The sequence below is a fragment of the Periplaneta americana genome, chromosome 4, assembly GCF_040183065.1.
Source record: "Periplaneta americana isolate PAMFEO1 chromosome 4, P.americana_PAMFEO1_priV1, whole genome shotgun sequence".
Classification (NCBI taxonomy): Eukaryota; Metazoa; Arthropoda; class Insecta; order Blattodea; family Blattidae; genus Periplaneta; species Periplaneta americana.
Window position 1 is genome coordinate 41158816 of NC_091120.1, and position 19965 is coordinate 41178780.

The 19965-nt window shown below is 35.2% G+C and overlaps 1 protein-coding gene across 1 annotated transcript in view; it reads right to left on the reverse strand.

The window, feature by feature from the left end:
* Positions 1 to 13204, reverse strand: part of Loxl2 (Lysyl oxidase-like 2) — a 115921-nt gene extending 102717 nt beyond the window's left edge. The window contains exon 1 of the mRNA XM_069823234.1: positions 12824 to 13204. Coding sequence (XP_069679335.1) covers positions 12824 to 13034 — 211 coding nt within the window. The 5' untranslated portion in view covers positions 13035 to 13204. The remainder of the gene's footprint in view (positions 1 to 12823) is intronic.
* Between the last annotated feature and the right edge of the window lie 6761 nt (positions 13205 to 19965).

The window sequence follows — 19965 nt, forward strand, 5'->3', positions numbered from 1 at the left end:
AAGGAAGGAAGTTGGTTTTTTTTTCATTGGTTCATTTTATTTCTTTACATTCTTGGCAATATCGTCATCTTACTGAAACTTGTGATATTCTGGGGATTTTATTTCAAACCAAGCAATGTGTTTTTTTCTTCCAGTTAGCATTTGAAAATGTGGTCTGATATCTTCAGACTTTAGTTATAATTTCACTACTGTTAAAATACCGAGGTTTGTAATGTGGAAATATTATTTATTTACATTTAAAACACTAACATCAATGTGCTACAACATAAAATAATAAATTATGTTGTTTCTCTCAGACTCCTTCTGCAAGATAGTTTATAATTTTCGTTGGAAAATTAGTATCATTGCATTCTCTGATTCCTATTTCATTTCATTTTACAATAACTTATTATTTTTATTACATTATATATATAATGTGTATATATAATTATACAGGGTGAGTCAGAAGGAAAGGTACATGTTGTGAAGAGTGATAATAAGCCTATTGGTGATTCTGAACAAAAAAGTCTATATAAACATATGCCCTATTCTTAACAGTCTCCGACATACAGCTGTTTGAAAGTCACGGGCGTCAATGTCATGTCCTTCATCAGCACTCACATGCGAACCCAACGAAAACGACATTAGATTATAGTAGGATCAATGAAACCTATCCTAGGCGTTGGCTCGGTCGCGGTGAAGTCTTTTCTTGGCCACTAAGGTCACTCGACCTTACTCCATTGGATTACTGCGTGTGGGGTTGCCTTAAGAGCGAAGTCTACAAGCGCAAAGTGGAAACAAGGGAAAAACTTCTCGCTCGCACTTTACATGCCTGTGCTCAAGTAAAGGAATGTTCGAATCAGCTCAGATCAGCAACACAGCAGCTGACTACAAGAACTGTAAAGTACATTGAAGTTGACGGTGGACTTTTTGAACATGTTGTGCAAAGAAAAGTGCACAATTAAACAGAACATAAGGAACAATGTTTTAATTTACTATCACCTGCACTTTTCCCGTTTCTCAGTGTTTCCATTAGTTTTCTCCAAACCGTTAAGAATATGACATAATGTTCACATAAACTTTTTTGTTCAGAATCACCAATGTTATCAATTCTCAAACCATGTACCTTTTCTCCTGACTCACCCTGTATATGGTTACTAGGGTGACACACAAAATTAAAATTTTGCAAAGTCAATATCTCACCCTCGATTTTGTTAAATGCAAAATTTGAAGACAGTTATTATTTGTGGGTCACTCAATACACTTGAAACGATGTGTCCGTGTATTTTCTCCTTCAAAATTATAATTATTTTATTTTAGAGAATAAAAAAATCATTTGCATTTCACCAGTGCCATATTTTTGTACGGTTGACTATGTTATCCATGCGCAAAAAAGATATTATCAATATATTCTACAATGTTTAAACCTCCCTCCTCTAATGTAGTTGGCCGAGGCAATGCGAATCAAAGGTCAAATAGCTGATAGTAAACTACGCCCACGTCTTGCCAGGTTATGTTCGATAAGTCTACGTGGGCGGAAACAATTGCATGTCCACGTTGTGATTGGAGTTGATCACTGCTTAGGTACAATGTTTTTTATTCGTAAGGAATGGTTCCTCCAAGAGTTTTAAACTTGTCGGATTAGGTGGCCAATGGCATTTAGGGGTTTCAGATAGTAGGAGGAAGAACGCAAACAACCCTTAAATGTCATTGGTCTGCTAATCCGACCGGTTTAAAACTCTTGGAACTGATGTCGGGACGATATAAAAAACATAGGCCTACCATAGTTTGTAACAGTTACCTGTACGACCTACCAAAAAAAGTGCAGTTATCTTCGAAGGAAAAATTTCTGCACACTTAAATATGAACAATGTCTCCTCAATAACTTAGAACGATATTCAATGTAAATAACATCATAATCACATTTCTTTCCTTTCATTGAACATATGAATATCGTCTGTCTAATATTTCAAAAGCCTTCCTACCGCTTCCCTCGGCCGTTAATCCAGAATGTCGGTACATAATCTGTTTCCATTCGTAATTATTACATGTTTTACGTAATCATACTTTATTTTTTAAATTTTGTCTGGAATAAATGTATTTCCAATTCTCTACAGACTTTGTTTATTTACTTTGTGATACAACAAAGTGTATCTAAGTTTTCTAACTTTTCTTCTGAGTAACCTCATCTCCTCTCGAAAAGTTTTCAGTGTCCACTTTCTCGGGCATTCAGTAAAGTTGCAACTGCCGAAGCTTTGTATCCTGTAAGTTATGTGGTCTTTTATACTTGATTATGACTTAGAATTTGATTTACATTCCTGGAGTATTTTTGATTAGAGCTGAAGAGAATAAAACTACAGGGACTATTGTTGACTACAGGAATATTATTGTTGTGTATTGTAAACCTGTTCTTTAAAATTTAAAACAGGATAGAGAATAATAAAAACTGAAGTTTGGATTTACGTTATTCATGTATGGTTTTGATACTATGACAGTCCGATGTAGAAGAGTTCCGAAATACGCTGTATTACGATCAAAGTTAGGAGTAACCACTAGAAGTATTTGAAATGTGGATATGGAGAAAAATGGAGAATGTGAAATCGACAAAGGAAGTAATAAAGCTAGGCAAGAAAGAGTGGGTGAAGAAAAAATGATACTAAAAATAATTGGAAGAGGAAAGGGAATTGGCTAGGTCACTGGCTAAGAAGAAACTACCTGCTGAAAAATGCACTGGAAGGAATGGTGAACTGGAAAAAAGTTCGGAGGAGAAGATCTCAGATAGACAATATTAAGATAAATCGTCCATATGGAGATGGATATCGATGACTCAGAAGTGATATCTCGTATCCACAAAAATTGTAATTTAGTTTAATTACATTATTATTATTATTATTATTATTATTATTATTATTATTATTATTATTATTATTATTATTATTTTATACTAACTACGTTATTATTATATTCACAAAATTATACATTTACTAATATTTTATCCTCGAGTAGATCTTGCAAAACAGAAACATATTAAGTTATATAAAAAGTTAGTCTATTTTTAGAAAAAATTAGATAATTTTTTTAAATTCCATTATAAAATGTATCGTTTAAGTTAGCTTGAAAGACGACTAATTTTGAACTCCATATCGACATTATAAAGGTCTTTAAGTATAACGAACCAAAATCCACGGAAACATTTTTATAGATACGCAATACAGAGAGCCATAGGAATGTTATATGCACACTAGAGATGAACAACGATCGAGAAAGCAAGACTAAGAGCGCCCACAAAGCTGAAAACCCGCACGACAATGTTCTATACGTCGCGTCGTTAACATAAAGACTGCTTGTGAGTGTTTCGAGACGCCGAGATTGATCACTCCCGAACTCCCGAACGTCAAGCAGCCTTGAATCCTCACAGTTGTTTATACCTGACTGAACTTTTATCTACTTTGGCAACTGTTATATATGTATAAACAATCAAGTAGCCTATTTGAAACATCATCTCTACCTTTCAGGGTATAATAATCCGTTACCCAATCTTTATTTAATTACTAGGCCCTTATTAAAAGGTTAGGAATTTTCTTTTCATATGTTTGAGATCACGTGTGCAATCTCAAGCAAAAAGATATTAACATTATGTTTTATGTTTCTTAGAAATGCAAATTTATTTGAGATTTTTTTTCTATTTATATAACCATAGGTAATATCATATAATAGAACCAGAACATTTTTATAACTAAGACACTGTTCTATTTTGTCTTTTTGTACCATTTAAACATTTATAATGTTATTTATTTCAATGATGTATGTTATTCAAAGTTACGAAATCCTTCCACGTCGACCAAATGCTATTTCGAGAATGATGAGAAAGACTCGAAGCGCACGAGAATGACGAGACGAAACTCGAAAGACAAATGCAACGAACACAACGAGCGAGAGCGGCAGTTAGTTTTGTTCATCTCTAGTGCACACCAAAGTCAAGTTGATATTTCTCAAGCTTTAGAGACATTCCAGAATGTCATTAGTACAGTTTATTCAAGCATTATCGCACGACAGGAACTCCGACGGAACAGCACAAGGTCCTAGACGTTTAACAGCTCTGTACAAGACCACTACTTCATCCAACAAGCCAGACAAGAACCTACAGTCACTCCATTTTGCTTGCATCTCGTCTTCTACACAATGTTGTTTCTGCTCATGCTCAAACTATCAGGAATTGTCTGCACGTAGCAAATCTGTGTTCTCGCTGTCCTGTTAGGTTCTTAGGTTCCCAGCATTGAGAAGGAGAAATCAAATATGGCAGTGAGCACAGCAACATGTCAGTAGTCCCAGGAACAGTGGGCTTCTATATTATTCACAGACCAGATTTGGATTGAGGCCTGATTCATGGTGCCAGAGGATATGGAGAAGACCTAGAAACTGTGAACGGCTATGCCATATCCAGGAAGTGCATAGGTTCATAGGAAGTGCAGTAATAGAGTTATGCTTGGTGGAAAAACCGATCTCACTTGCATCGAAGGCTTGGTACGTGCACGGACATATGTGAAGTGCAATCAACAGTGCTTCCATTTGTAGGAGCGGTTGTTGAAGGGATAATGCGTGATAACTCCTATCCACATGCTGCGTGGGTTTGTTAAGGACTGGCTTAATGCCGAAGGAATTAAAATGTTGCGTTGGCCAGCACAGTTTCCTGACTTGAAACCTGTTGAGCACGTGTGGGTTTTGCTCTAGAAAAGGGTGCAATTTTATCTCAACGATGTCCATATACTTGTACACCTGAGAAATTGAGTTTCACGTGAGTGAAATCAAGTTAAACAAGAGAAAATATACACTATTACCTTGTACATGCTCAAGAAGCGCAGAGCAGTTCAAACTAAAGAGGAGCTATTCTTTACTGATTAGTTCTCCTATCATTAAACCTTGAATCGATTGTGGCAAGCAGTGCTTACTCTATTAGCATTAGAGATCATGTGTGATAATTTGGGAATAATAATAATAATAATAATAATAATAATAATAATAATAATAATAATAATAATAATAATAATAATAATAATAGGCTAACAATTTGTTTTCCACACTTTAAGGATTTAGGTACAGCTTACAGTAGTAAAATTTTTGGAAATATTCAACATTTTTTCCTTCCATTACTGTATCTTGTATAATAATGAAAATTGGTATGTGTAAAAAACTGTCCTTCTGCTATATGAAAAAAATATTTTTACGATTAAAAATTATTTATATATATATATTTTTTTTAATTCATAATGATGGTAGTTCAGTGAAGAAGCGTTTCTCTCATGACTCATAAACTTGTTAACTTTTTCATGTTCTGTCTGTTTTATTTCATTGCTGAAACTATTTACAATATCATGCTCTTTCAACTACAGTCCTTAATAAATATTTTTTTATTTTGTGCTAGAAGAAAATACTGATATTTGATCATTTTTTAAATGAATTTATTTTTTATTAGACAATCTATCAAAGGTAAAGAAGTGATCTTGCGTCATATTGTAGATATAACATGCATAAATACACAAAAAAAATTTCATCACAGAATGTTGGATAGTTTTTGAGTTAAGTGGGAAACGCTTCATCACTGCACAGTGAACTGTATTTTGAAAAAAAAAAAAAGTGTAAATATTTTTTTTTAAATCGTAAAAACATTTTTTTTTTTCATATAGCAGAAGGACAGTGTTTTACATATACTAATTTTCATTATTGTACAAGATACAGTAATGGAGGGAAAAAATGTTGAATATTTCCAAAATTTTACTGTTATAAGCTGTACCTAACCTCTTAAATTACTTGTTTGAATATAAGTTTGAAATGATGTAATTGTATATTTTTATTTATGAAATATCTCTAAAATGCTTTCATGTTATGAATATTATATATTAATTATTAAATATCCCTAGACTATTTCGTTGTGTGCATATAAATAGGCTTATATTATTATATTTTGCAGTTCGTGGCACATAATCACTTTGGGAACAGAAATGAATTATGTGTTATTTTAATAGTTAAAATTAATTTTTCGTTGTGATTCAAAGAGTTAATGGAGTTCGGTTCTTTGGAGGCAAGTTCGGGTCCTGAAGGGAGAATAAAAATTTATCTGCTTATAAGCTTAGTTCGTAGCACATAATCATCATGGGGACAGAAATAAATTATGTATTGCTTTAATAGTTAAAATAAGTTTTTCGTTGTGACTGAAAACGTTCATGGAGCCTGCTACGAATTCATTGGATACAGGTTCGATTCCTGAAAGGAGAGAAAATCTATCTCTTTTTCATAGACATTCGATATTTTTGTAGACTTATAACATGGTCAAGGACTCCTCCTGCTACTGGTATGCCTGATATTGGTTCAAGATTCTCCGAAGAATAAGGACGGGATAGGTCAAAGTTGTTGATGACGAATACCAATATTTAATTAAGTATTCTTTTCTTTGCGGTTAATTTCTAATGAAATCATATTGTTGGAAAAGTAATATTTCTCTTTGTGTCTTCACTGAACTAAAAATTCTCAGAAATAAATCCCTGCCTCTCTATTCGAAGCCGTAGTCTGTAAGGTTAAGTAGATAAATTAACATCAATCAAAAGATAAGACATGTAGGGCGTGGCCCGCATTCTAGAGACCTGGGTTCATATCCTTAGGTCATCATTGCATCAGTAAAATTACGTAATGCTCCACATATCTGAGTGGTTTAGCGTAACACTAAATAATATTCTGCTCCAAGCCGGTCTCTTGCTTCTTCTAGATTGCACTCGCAAATTCATATCTCATACTTATTACTGCAACCAGTTAGCTGTTGGAATGCAGAGCGAATTTTTCGATGCTGCAAAAAGAGTCTTTAAGGTTTTCACACAAATACTTGCGCCCATAATGTTTGACATCGAACAATAGTTGTTTATTATCTGCGTGTCCTTTTGTGTATGTCAATTCTCCCTAAATTATTGGACTAATGATCAATGTAGACTAAATTTTCAGTACCTACTAAAAAGACATTCATCAGAGAAGTCTACACATGTGATACCAGAATTTTTACAATGATATGTGAGACCCCACCAGAGGCATAGGATACGGATTTGATAGCTGGAGATGAATGCATAATGTGGCGGATGAAGCCAGCTTATAGAGGATTCCAAGTTAAGAAAATAATAATAATAATAATAATAATAATAATAATAATAATAATAATAATAATTTATTTAACCTGGCAGAGTTAAGGCCATACGGCCTTCTCTAACACTCAACCAGGAGTAAAACTGCGTTGCAAAAAAACTACAAATTTACAAAGTACACTACAATTTTACACACAAAACTGAATAAGATAATAATAATAATAATAATAATAATAATAATAATAATAATAATAATAATAATAATAATAAAATTTAAACAACAAGTAAGTAGAAATCAGACATAATATATAACATACAGAAAGAAAGAAAAAAAAGCATAAATGAGACGTACAAAGTATAAAAAATAAGACAATTATTGATAATAATAATAATAATAATAATAATAATAATAATAATAATAATAATAATAGACCTAATAATAATAATAGTAATAATGAAGATGATGATAAATAAGAAGAATAGTAATAATAATAATAATAATAATAATAATAATAATAATAATAATAATAATAGTAGTAGTAATAAAATAGTGCAGTACAAAGCATACAATGAACAATATTTTTAAGTACACACAGTAAGGAAAAATTATGATTATTATATATAGCTCAACTTATCACATTATAGATATATCATTATCGGAAAATATGAAAACAAAAATATAAAATAAGTTAAATATCACTTACTTACTTACTTACTTACTTACTGGCTTTAAGGAACCCGGAGGTTCATTGCCGCCCTCACATAAGCCCGCCATTGGTCCCTATCCTGAGCAAGATTAATCCAGTCTCTACCATCATATCCCACCTCCCTCAAATCCATTTTATTATTATCTTCCCATCTACGTCTCGGCCTCCCTAAAGGTCTTTTTCCCTCCGGCCTCCCAACTAACACTCTATATGCATTTCTGGATTCGCCCATACGTGCTACATGTCCTGCCCATCTCAAACGTCTGGATTTAATGTTCCTAATTATGTCAGGTGAAGAATACAATGCGTGCAGCTCTGCATTGTGTAACTTTCTCCATTCTCCTGTAACCTCATCCCTCTTAGCCCCAAATATTTTTCTAGGAACCTTATTCTGTTAAATATCACTAGAACATAAAAAATGTGAATACGTGGAAACATGCAATAGAACACTTGTCATAATAGTTAAGTTAGTTTGGCAACTCGTCATAATATAATTTTCTGACTTGGATTTGAAAGATTTCAATGTTTGGCAGCCCTTGACTTCAGACGGCAGAGAGTTCCAGTGATGAGAGATAGCAACAGTGAAAGATAAGGAATACAGAGATGATGTGTGAAGTGGAATTTCTAGCGTGTTATCGCGTAGTGATCGAGTGTTATCGCGTTGTGATCGATTGGTTTTATGGGTCTTGCTTTTACAGTGTAGAAGCGCTGTAGTAGGTACGCGTTTCTATGGCAACTGGTCATTTGATGGAATAGCCCCATATGCCCAATACTTTTTTCTTAACCTGGAATCTTCTATAGCCGGGCAGCATAATTGGCATGCAACTCATTTCATCATGGGTACAGAAAAAGTGAAGTGCTTAGGGATGCTCGATGTCCCGCCCGATAAGTATCCCTATAGTACGTCTGAGCATATCTCTTGACGTCCTGAACAAAGATTTATCTAGTGTGAGCTGATACACATTAAAACCCAACAGCTACAGGTAGACTATATTTACCGCACAGAGGGTTTTGTTCACCTGAATATGATATAGTGCGTGTTATTTACATGGTAATCTAGTTTATTTCTATAATTCTTAATCAGTGAAACGTACAACAGAGTCCGTATAGGCCAGTTTTTGTCGGATGCTTTTCCAATTTACTGCGGGCTAAAGCAAGGAGATGCACTGTCACCTTCACTTTTTAACTTTGCTCTAGAATATGCCATTAGGAAAGACCAGGAAAATAGAGAGGGTTTGGAATTGAGCGGGTTACATCAGTTACATCAGTTGCTTGTTTATGACGTGAATATGTTGGGGAAAAAATCCACAAACTATTAGGGAAAACACGGGAGTTTTACTTGAAGCAAGTACTAAGGAGATAGTAAATCCCGAAAAAACAAAGTATATGATTATGTCTCGTGACCAGAACATAGTACGAAATGGAAATATAAAATTTGGAAATTTATCTTTCGAAAAGGTGGAAAAATTCAAGTAACAGTAATAAATATAAATGATACTCGAGAGGAAATTAAACACAGAATAAATATGGGAAATGCCTGTTATTATTCGGTTCAGAAGCTTTTATCATCCGGTCTGCTGTCAAAAAATCTGAAAGTTAGAATTTATAAAACAGTTATATTACCGGTTGTTTTGTATGGTTGTGAAACTTGGACTCTCACTTTGAGAGAGGAACAGAGGCTAAGGGTGTTCGAAAATAATATGCTTAGGAAAATATTTGGGGCTGAGAGGGATGAAGTTACAGGAGAATGGAGAAAGCTACACAACGCAGAACTGCAGGCATTGTATTCTTCACCTGACATAATTAGGAACATTAAATCCAGATGTTTGAGACGGGCAGGGCATGTAGCACGTATGGGTGAATTTAGAAATGCATATAGAGTGTTGGTTGGGGGGACCCGAGGGAAAAAGACCTTTGGGGAGGCCGAGGCGTAAGGGAGGGTAATATTAAAATGGATTTGAGGGAGTTGAGATATGATGCTAGAGACTGGATTAATCTTGTTCAGGATACGGACTGATGGCGGGCTTATGTGAGGGCGGGTTCTTTAAAAGCTATTTGTAAGTAAGTATTCTTAATCAGTGGCGTAGCCAGGAATTTAAGGTGGGGGGGGGGAAGTTTTGGGAACATCACGTGGGAAGTCTGCCCATATCGTACATGTAACATAAATACAAGACAATAAATAATGCTTATCGTTTAATACTATGAAATTAAAATTCAATTTAGACTTCCCAAAAGCTGCTATGAAGCAAAACACATTCTCCGTCGTTGCAGAGTGAATCAACAAATGCCAACCCTGAATAAGCCTATTGTAAGATCTCGAAATTAATGTGTTTAATAAAAAATAGTATGTACAACTTTATTTGTTCAGGAATTGGAGCCACTTGATAATGTGAGTACAGTAAATTTCTGCAATCGAGTGTTGGTAATGTTTTTTTTTTTTTTTTTTTTTTTTTTTTCGGAGTAGGGCTCTTTGGGCGAGCACTGCAACCTTTAGGCCTATATTGAAGGCTTCTATTATTGGGATGATTTTTTTCAATCCTTAGGTCACTTTTTTCAAGCACGTGATTCACTGCTTGGTGCCATCGTATCGATCCAACCACAGCATCCAAGTCTGACAGGTGACCATACCTCCGTCTCCCTTTGATGTTCCTCTGCAGCCTCCTCAGATCAATGACATCTTTTACAATTCACGCGCTTGAATCTGCTGAATCCTTAACCAGAGGGACACGCCGCCGTCGCTTCAGCGACTCATCAAGGCGCCATCTATCCGAGATCCAACGCCGAAAGTTACCCAGCAATTCTGCTTCAAGTGGTTGAGGGAAAACCTAAGGAAAAACTCCAACCAGGTATCTTATCCCAACCGGGATTTGAACCCATATCCGCTCGTTTCACGGCCAGGCAAGCTAACCATTACTACGTGTTGATCATGATAATAATGGCTCTATTGATTTGACTGATTCTATTTCTAAAATCTGGTTCCTATTACCCAGGTATGATGTAAATAATTTTCCTTAGTTATTGTGTTGAGAGCGATAGCTTCATAATTTATTTGGAAATCATACGTAAATTTAAAACAACTAGTCAACAGAAATAAAAAGGATTTGTTATTCTAAATAGCTATTGGTTGTTGTAGGTAGAAACAGTCAAAGAATGCTATTTTTCTATCATTGTTGCACTCGCAACGTCAAAGTAGATTGTTTATTCATGTTTGAAATCTGATATAATTTTTTTTTTTATATTTCTTGCAAAATGAGGGAGCTTCAGCCCCGTGAGTCCCCCCCCCCCACCCCTACCTATACGCCACTGTTCTTAATGCTAATTTAAGTGAAATTGACCGTATACTATTTAACTCTATTCGGGGATAATTCTGTATCAAATGGCAAATTGTTAAATAGAGTTTTCAAGTGATTATCATCAAACGCATAAGAACACGATAGCTTAAACATCGTGCTCTGTATGTTACATCGCCAATTTGCAGACGTGAACTCCAGCTTGTTTGTGCCAAAGCTGTAATCTGCAGCATGGCGTATCATTCAATAACTTCCGGGAATGCTACAGGCAACCGGTTATTTGGTGTCTGGGAAAGTGAGGATGCTCACACCCACTCTCTCTTTCTCCCATTCTCTCTTTCTCTCTCTGTGCTGCGTGTAGTGTATGTTAAGGAATAAAAATGACTATGGGGTAAATCCAACCACAAAATTTATAGGCCTACATTTCTTAAGAAGTGAATTTCATATCTATTATTAATAATACGTGTGATTAAATTGTACAAAAATGACAATATTTTGAATGTGTAGTTCTCCTGTTTTTAAAAGGACACTTATGTGGTTTATAAAACTTCTGCAATTTTCATCCGAAATTTATTAATTTTAAACTACATATAGAGTAAATTAGGGTCTGTTGGACAGTCGGGCATGTTGGACACTTTGTAGGCTACTTTAACGTGTTACCTCGCCACTTTTGGGCACCACATTGGCACTCGTGGCATTGACATCTAGCAGAATGTGGTGCCCAAAAGTGGCGAGGTAACACGTTAAAGTACAAAGTGTCCAACATGCCCGACTGTCCAACAGACTCTAATTTACCCTACATGCCTACAATACTATCATCTGTACAAAATTTTGTGCCATTAGGGCTAATAGTTTTGAAATTATATTTTTGAAATATAAGCTATTTATATTGACGTCACTAAAAAGGCTCCTTGCGGCAAAGTTTTCAAAATTTTTAGTTCGTATTGCTTCAAAAGCTTGAAAATAGTTGTGGGAATATAAATTAATCACCTTCTTGAGTTTAGTGAAAATAGAGAGTCACAATAAATTTTAAGTGGATTTTTTAAATTTTTTACCATTATTTCACCATAGTGTCCCCTTAAATAATTTCTTGACATTCGAAATAAAAAGTTTAACGTAAAATGTATCTTTTTCTTTCAAAACCACCCACAAATGAATCAAATTTTACTATAATCTTTTGTTCACAATGTTTTTATGAATCATATCTGAGAAGAAATGTAGTACTTACCTTTCTTTTCACATCGTATATAAACGACCTTCTCAACTTTAAAATTAATTTGTAATAATTTTTAGTAATTATGCATGTCAGAAGTTCACTGTGACCATTACATTCATTCAGTATTGAAATAGGTTATGCATCATAACAAAATTGTATTTTATTTATTTTATCAGTAGCGTATTGAAAAGTTTCAGAATATTGTCTTCTGTTAAAATAACTTGCATATCGTATAAAAAGGAAAAATAGCTGTTAGCTATTAGTGGATAGTAACAACGTGCAAGACTTCAAGCCACTTAAAAATTAATATCTCTACTTATATATAATGTGTTAGGTTGGTACTTCTAACTAAAAAAACATGGCGCCGAAGAGCGAATTACAAATGAACAAACGAGCGATGAGTATGTCCGCGTGTTTGAGAGTCATTACGTTAAGAAATAACACTCAACATGTGTTAGCTCTTTTTTTTTGTCCCGTGCAGTAAAACAGCTTGGCTTCCTAACATACCTTCGTGGTCGCCGCGTCCATCCACAAGCTTGATCAGTCCTTCTTGCTTCTTCAGTTTCTTCAAGTATTTCTTCACGAGGTGAGCTTTTTTCTCTCGATGATGTTTTGACATCGTGTGATTCGTTTTTTGATCTCTTGCGCAATTCACATATCCGATAAACAGGAAACAGATGACCATCACCCAACATAACCTCACTTGCATATACTCCATTTTGGTACTATTGTGTAAAATATGTTAAATTTTGTATTCTGAATTTAAAAAAAACAGTATATTTATTGCTGTCTGTGTATTAAAAGTTTGTAATTATTCTTTCTTTGGCAAAATAAAATGGAATAACTACTTTTTTTTATATAATTGAAAAATATATTCACACTAAAAAACCTATATTTTTGTCTATTAATTGATATTATTGAAACTTATATCCGTAGTTTAGGTTTTGAAATTAGCGAATAATAATATATATGCAAATACTAAAAAAAAAAAAAAATTTGTTATGTTAAATTGTTACTAAATTGAACCGTGAACTTTGCGGTTAACGCACTTGCATATCGCTCGTTGACGTACAGCTACTGCAACAGTCAGTTCCTACACTTGCAATGTTATCTATCACTCTTACTAAGTGTTATCGAGTTGGTCAGCCCGCTATCCTAACATGTGTCCATCCCATTCGGCACAGTGCTCACTGCTCGAACCAAGAAGCAGATACTGGGGAGAAGAACGAACAGATAGACCGGTTAATCTTGTGCGATGGGCGTGTAGAGAGACAACCATGTGCAAGAAGTCGGGAAAGGGAGAGAGAGAGCGAGGCGCGCAGAGTTGTAAATTTGTGACATGACACTTGGTGATGCTGATGTAACTCATGGCGGTTGGGGAAGCTACCTTTTTGAATATCAAAATAAACACAGCTGCTAGGAAGACTAAATTTCAAAATATACAGATGCTATAAACTGGATGACATGAGGGAGAAAAAAATTGCATGTCAACGTAATCTTTCTCATGAAACAGAGTTTTCCTCCTTCCTGAAGTGTATAAGTATGTCTCTTTTTGTTTACTGTCAGATGTTCCTAGTCTCTAGTGAAACCCCTCAACATGGAGGTCAGAGATCAATAATTTGGGTGTGGAGACGAAGTCGGAAATACTTTAAAATTAAACAATGTAATTTTAAACGTGGTATGGGAAAGCAAAGGTTACAGTATTATACAGAAAAATGACAGAGAATTGGAGGAACCCCCTATAATTAAGTATACTTACTTACTTACTTACTTACTTACTTACTTACTTACTTACTTACTTACTTACTTACTTACTGGCTTTTAAGGAACCCGGAGGTTCATTGCCGCCCTCACATAAGCCCGCTATTGGTCTCTATCCTGAGCAAGATTAATCCAGTCCCGACCATCATATCCCACCTCCCTCAAATCCATTTTAATATTATCTTCCCATCTGCGTCTCGGCCTCCCCAAAGGTATTTTCCCCTCTGGCCTCCCAACTAACACTCTATATGCATTTCTGGATTCGCCCATATGTGCTACATGCCCTGCCCATCTCAAACGTCTGGAAATGTTCCAAATTATGTCAGGTGAAGGATACAATGCGTGCAGCTCTGCGTTGTGTAACTTTCTCCATTCTCCTGTAACTTCATCCCGCTTAGCCCCAAATATTATGTACCGAAGTACATATGATATTTCCATGCAGATATTCTGCGTCATCATACGATGAAAGAGTAATGGAACGGAGAAAAATTCTCTCCGCCGCCGGGATTTGAACCCGGGTTTTCAGCTCTACGTGCTGATGCTTTATCCACTAAGCGTCGGAGTTGTATCCGGTGTGGCTTAGTGGATAAAGCATCAGCACGTAGAGCTGAAAACCCGGGTTCAAATCCCGGCACCGGAGAGAATTTTTCTCCGTTCCATTACTCTTTCATCGTATCCCAAATATTTTCCTAAGAACCTTATTCTCAAAAACCCTCAATCTCTGTTCCTCTCTCAAAGTGAGAGTAATTAAGTATAACGTCTATATATAAATTAGGGTATCAATAATATGTACAACTTCCAGTCATTTTTTTTTTTTTTCTGGAGGTCTGACTCGGAACCTCGCGGAGTGAGGGAATTTTGGAGCATTGCTGGAATGATGATGATGATGATGATGACGACGATAATAATAAGGGGAAACGGGAAAGCCCCGAGAAAAATCCCTCACAAATTCCTTCATGACCCAGACGGGGATAGAACCCGGGTCGCCACGATGGAAGTCAGAGAGACTAATCACTCAATCAAGGGCGAGATCGGAATTTTGGTAATGGGATTAGGATAAATAAATAAAATTTGCTGTAAGATTTACCGTAAATGTGTCTATTGAACGGAATGAAATAAGCTATAAATAACAGCCAGTCCTCCAATAAAATAATAATAATAATAATAATAATAATAATAATAATAATAATAATAATAATAATAATAGTAGGCCTAGTAATAATGAATAAATTAAAACAAAATGTAGCAACTATTAAATAACAATAAAGGACTCTCTCCTTGTTTAAAGGAATGGACTCATTCATATTATTGAATTTATTGGAAATGACGTAAGCATTTTTTCTGATATTTCTTTAAACTTAATACGTAATTCAAATCACTCATGTTTCGTTATTGAAAATTATAATTATAATTTTATTATAAGTAATAATTTATAATTATTTTATTATAATTATATATTTTATTATAATAATAATTATAATTTTACTCTCTTATTTTAAAATACTACTAAGAATTATTTCAAATCATACGTCCTCAAGTGAGGTTGACCACTGGGATCCGGAATTAACAAACATAAAAGATAAAGGGAAATGAAACGAGCAAAATAATGATTCGGTTTGTAGGTACATCAAAACAAAAATTTACGTGTTAACATATAGATGATAGTGTAGAATTTGAAGAGAGGCCTTCAGGATTTCCATTACAATCTTCTGAACCCCATAAAAGGGAATTTGAAAGGCTTTAAGGATATTACATGTAAATTTTGGTAAACAACCCCTCGCTCCAAATAGTAAGCCTATAACATCCCAGTTGTAAAGCGAAATGTCATATTTTTCACTGAGGTATGGAAGACAAGGTACATATTTAGCTCGCTTGTCATCATTTATCTGCAGTGCTTGATTTGAGTTTCGTTCAAAGCAAATCGTAGGGTCTAAGACCATCGCTTTCTGGGTTCTTCTATTGATGGCAATTATATCGACTCTTCTATGAGAATCATCTTCAGACACACAATGAATCTCCTCATGTACTTCCCATCCTCTGTTTCTTAGCAGGTTGGCAATTGCTGTACGGGCACGATGGTGTCTGTTGTTACGCAGAGCTCTCCCTTCTTACAGAACCCCAGTACGTGGCCAAGTGTTTCAGTCTCGCTGCAGCCGGGATGGCGACAACGGGTTCTTAATGTAAGCATTTATTTGTCATAGTGACAGTGGCGGCTCGTGGGTATTGAATTAAAGGGGCTGCATACAAAAATAAACCAAGAAACTTACTTTATTTAAAGATTAGTTCCATGCGCCTTATCTTGTAACTTGTGTTTAAATGAGACAGGCTCATGTCAGTAGATTTACTGGCATTTAAAAGAATCCTGCGGACAAAATTTCGGCACACCGGCGACGCTGATATAACCTCTGCAGTTGCGAGTGTCGTTAAATAAACCATAATTTAATTTTTTATATGCAGATTTGAACCTTAGAAATATCTAACTGGCGATGTTGTAGTTGGTTGTATAATATATATACATGATACATCAATAAATGAAAAAAAATAACTGAGCCAGAAATTGAATTCAGGATATTCAAGAGTACGCACCAGGGCGCTTGCTTCATTTATTGTGATATTAGATGTTTCAGATTCCATTATGGTTTGAAAACATTCTAGCAATGGCTCCGTCTTCTCATGAACAACATTTACTGTTCTTATTTTAAATCCATCTTGTTACCCCAGCTGATGGAATTGTCTTTGAAACACATTAATCTAATACAGACTGTGTGGAGATCGAGAGAAGAAAGCAGGGATACTGGATAAATGAGCAAAAAATATGCGAGCCTTTGTATTTTGTTTAGCGGCTCTTTCCATTATGAGATTCAACTGATAGGCACTTAATTTCACATTTCTCCTGAATTGTTAAGGTACTGAACTGAATAGGCTATAAATATTGTACAGAATTAAACATTGTTGCACTTTTTATACTCACAATATTGAAGAAAATGTATTTAAAACTGCGCGCTACTGACGAACTGCTGCAAATTTTGCAGCGCCTGGGAACTCTGGATTCACGGCAAGGGGCAGCAGGGAGGAGGGGTAAAACTAACGCGCAAAGCATCTGAGACGAGACTGGCAGCTCCAGGGGAGGAAGTGGCTTCACCCTATAGTCCTTGTCTCTGGTTTCGCCCTGGCAGCACCAGGGGAGGAAGTGACTTCACTAACGATTGCGTGCATGTCATTGAGAGCGAAATTTAAAAAAAAAATTCGAGCCGCTAAATAGAGACTGTATAATAAATGTATTTCACAACATAAAACGAGACAAGAGCCACAAATGTGTGGGGGTGCTGCAGCTCCGCAGCCCCTCTTCGAAAGCTGCCCCTGCATAGTGACGAGTTGAGGTGTTTAAAAACAGTTGCGTTTAATGTGGGCATTATCCCATTGGACCATTTTTTAAATAGGCGTATTTTGCTACAATCTTTTGAATACTATTGCTCGTACGAAACTGTCCTCTTTTACTACTGTATCTGGACTTAGATAAATCAGTAATGAAGAGTAGATATTGTTCTATGTATATTCCATAATAATTAATTTCTCTCAAAAAATGTCTTTCAGTCGAGGATGACTGTAACATGGATGGAGTAATTGTTTCGTCTTACCACGGATCCACAATTGCATCACAATGACATTATTTTATCCGTTACATTATATGAAAAATACTGAAAGGAGTAATGCTGGAATTACAACACGGAAAATAGGGGTACTATGTCGAGAAAATACGTTCCAGCCGAGTCATTTTTCCACGACATTGCACTTGGACTAGCTGGGATTTGAACTCGTGTGTCGGACAATGCCGATGCATAGGCCTAAACTATTTGGCGAACGGCACTCACGTGGAGGGCTTCCAATGAATTTGCAAGGTGGCTACGATAAGATTACGTTGTCAAACTGGTTCCTTTATTGAAACCTATAACATTTGCATTAAGAACCAAATTCGTGGAACCTGTACTAATTCTGCCTCAACGGGTTTAGCTGTCAAATAAATGGCAATAAAAGTCCACGAATAAGTCGCATGACGCCTTAATGCGTAGGCGAGACCACGATTTTATTTCGTCTGCCACTCGCCGCAGCTGAGCATTGAGTAATTCTATATTACAATGTTTCACTAAGCTATTTAGACAGATTACATTATTTCTCGGAATTGAACACAGCACACTGCATAATGGAGTTAAACCGTGTTCTTTAATGTACAATATGTCTGAAAGGAAATATAATATTCAGCTTCATATTAAAATATTAACTATAATAATAATAATAATAATAATAATAATAATAATAATAATAATAATAATAATAATAATAATAATAATAATAATAATAATAATAATAATAATAATAATAAGCAGTATTGATAACATAAATATAGGCGTAACAAAATACGCAAGTATAAAATGCTAGAAGATACAAAACACCTATTGAATAATATTTGAAATAGGCTAGTGACAAGATATCATACCAATGAAAAGTAACCAAAATTGCAAGTATATAGCCCATGAAAGATCATAGGATGAAATATTCCAACAGAAATACAGGTAAAGGTTGGTAATATTGTGATAGTTCTTTTTGAGAATTAATTATAATTTTACTGAGTGAGAGGAAGATCGGTCTTTTGCGTCAACGTATTAAAGGAATGTTCGTGGACAAGTTTCTACACAAAACCGGTTCTTTTCTCGCTCAGTAAAATTGTAATGGATTCTCAAAAAGAACTATCATAATGTTACTAACTTTTACCCTATTTAATTACTAAATATTTCGTGTAATGTTTATTCATTTACGATTAAAACAAAACTTCAGTCATTTGAAGGGTTTTTGAAAAAACAACCATAGTCCAAAAGCATAAATCTTTAGAAGAAACAAAAAACTGTCTATCTGACATGGGTGTTGTTGACACTTCAAGTATGAAATTTATCATGACATTTCTTAAGTTGTTGTAGAAACTTGAGAAAACTGAAGTACATTTATAACTTAAATTGCCACATAGAAATACATTTTATGTAAAAGAGATTTAAATTTGTCAAAGTTTCAGAACTGCTAACAGGTTTCTTTCTCTAAGTCGTGTGCAACAGTAGAGGTCTGCGATTATTTAATTTCTACGATGTTTCGAATTTACTTATAGGTTCTAATCTCAGAGTCATAGACAACCTTTTCACGTCTAAAGAAATGTAATTTGTTCGACGAGGAACTACTTACAGGTTACAATCTCAGGCCGTAGACAACCCTACCAGCTCTAGAGAAATGTAATTTGTTGGACGAAAAACTACTTACAGGTTACAATCTCAGGCCGTAGACAACCCTACCAGCTCTAGAGAAATGTAATTTGTTCGACGAGGAACTACTTACAGGTTACAACCTCAGGCCGTAGACAACCCTACCAGCAAGAGAAATGTAATTTCTTCGACGAGGAACTACTTATAGGTTACAATATCAGGGCCGTAGACAACCCTACCAGCTCTAGAGAAATGTAATTTGTTCGACGAGGAACTGCTTACAGGTTACAATCTCAGGCCGTAGACAACCCTACCAGCTCTAGAGAAATGTAATTTGTTCGACGAGAAACTACTTACAGGTTACAATCTCAGGGCCGTAGACAACCCTACCAGATCTAGAGAAATGTAATTTGTTCGACAAGAAACTACTTACAGGTTACAATCTCAGGGCCGTAGACAACCCTACCAGCTCTAGAGAAATGTAATTTGTTCGATGAGGAACTACTTACAGGTTACAATCTCAGGCCGTAGACAACCCTACCAGCTCTAGAGAAATGTAATTTGTTCGACGAGGAACTATTTACAGGTTACAATCTCAGGCCGTAGACAACCCTACCAGCTCTAGAGAAATATAATTTGTTC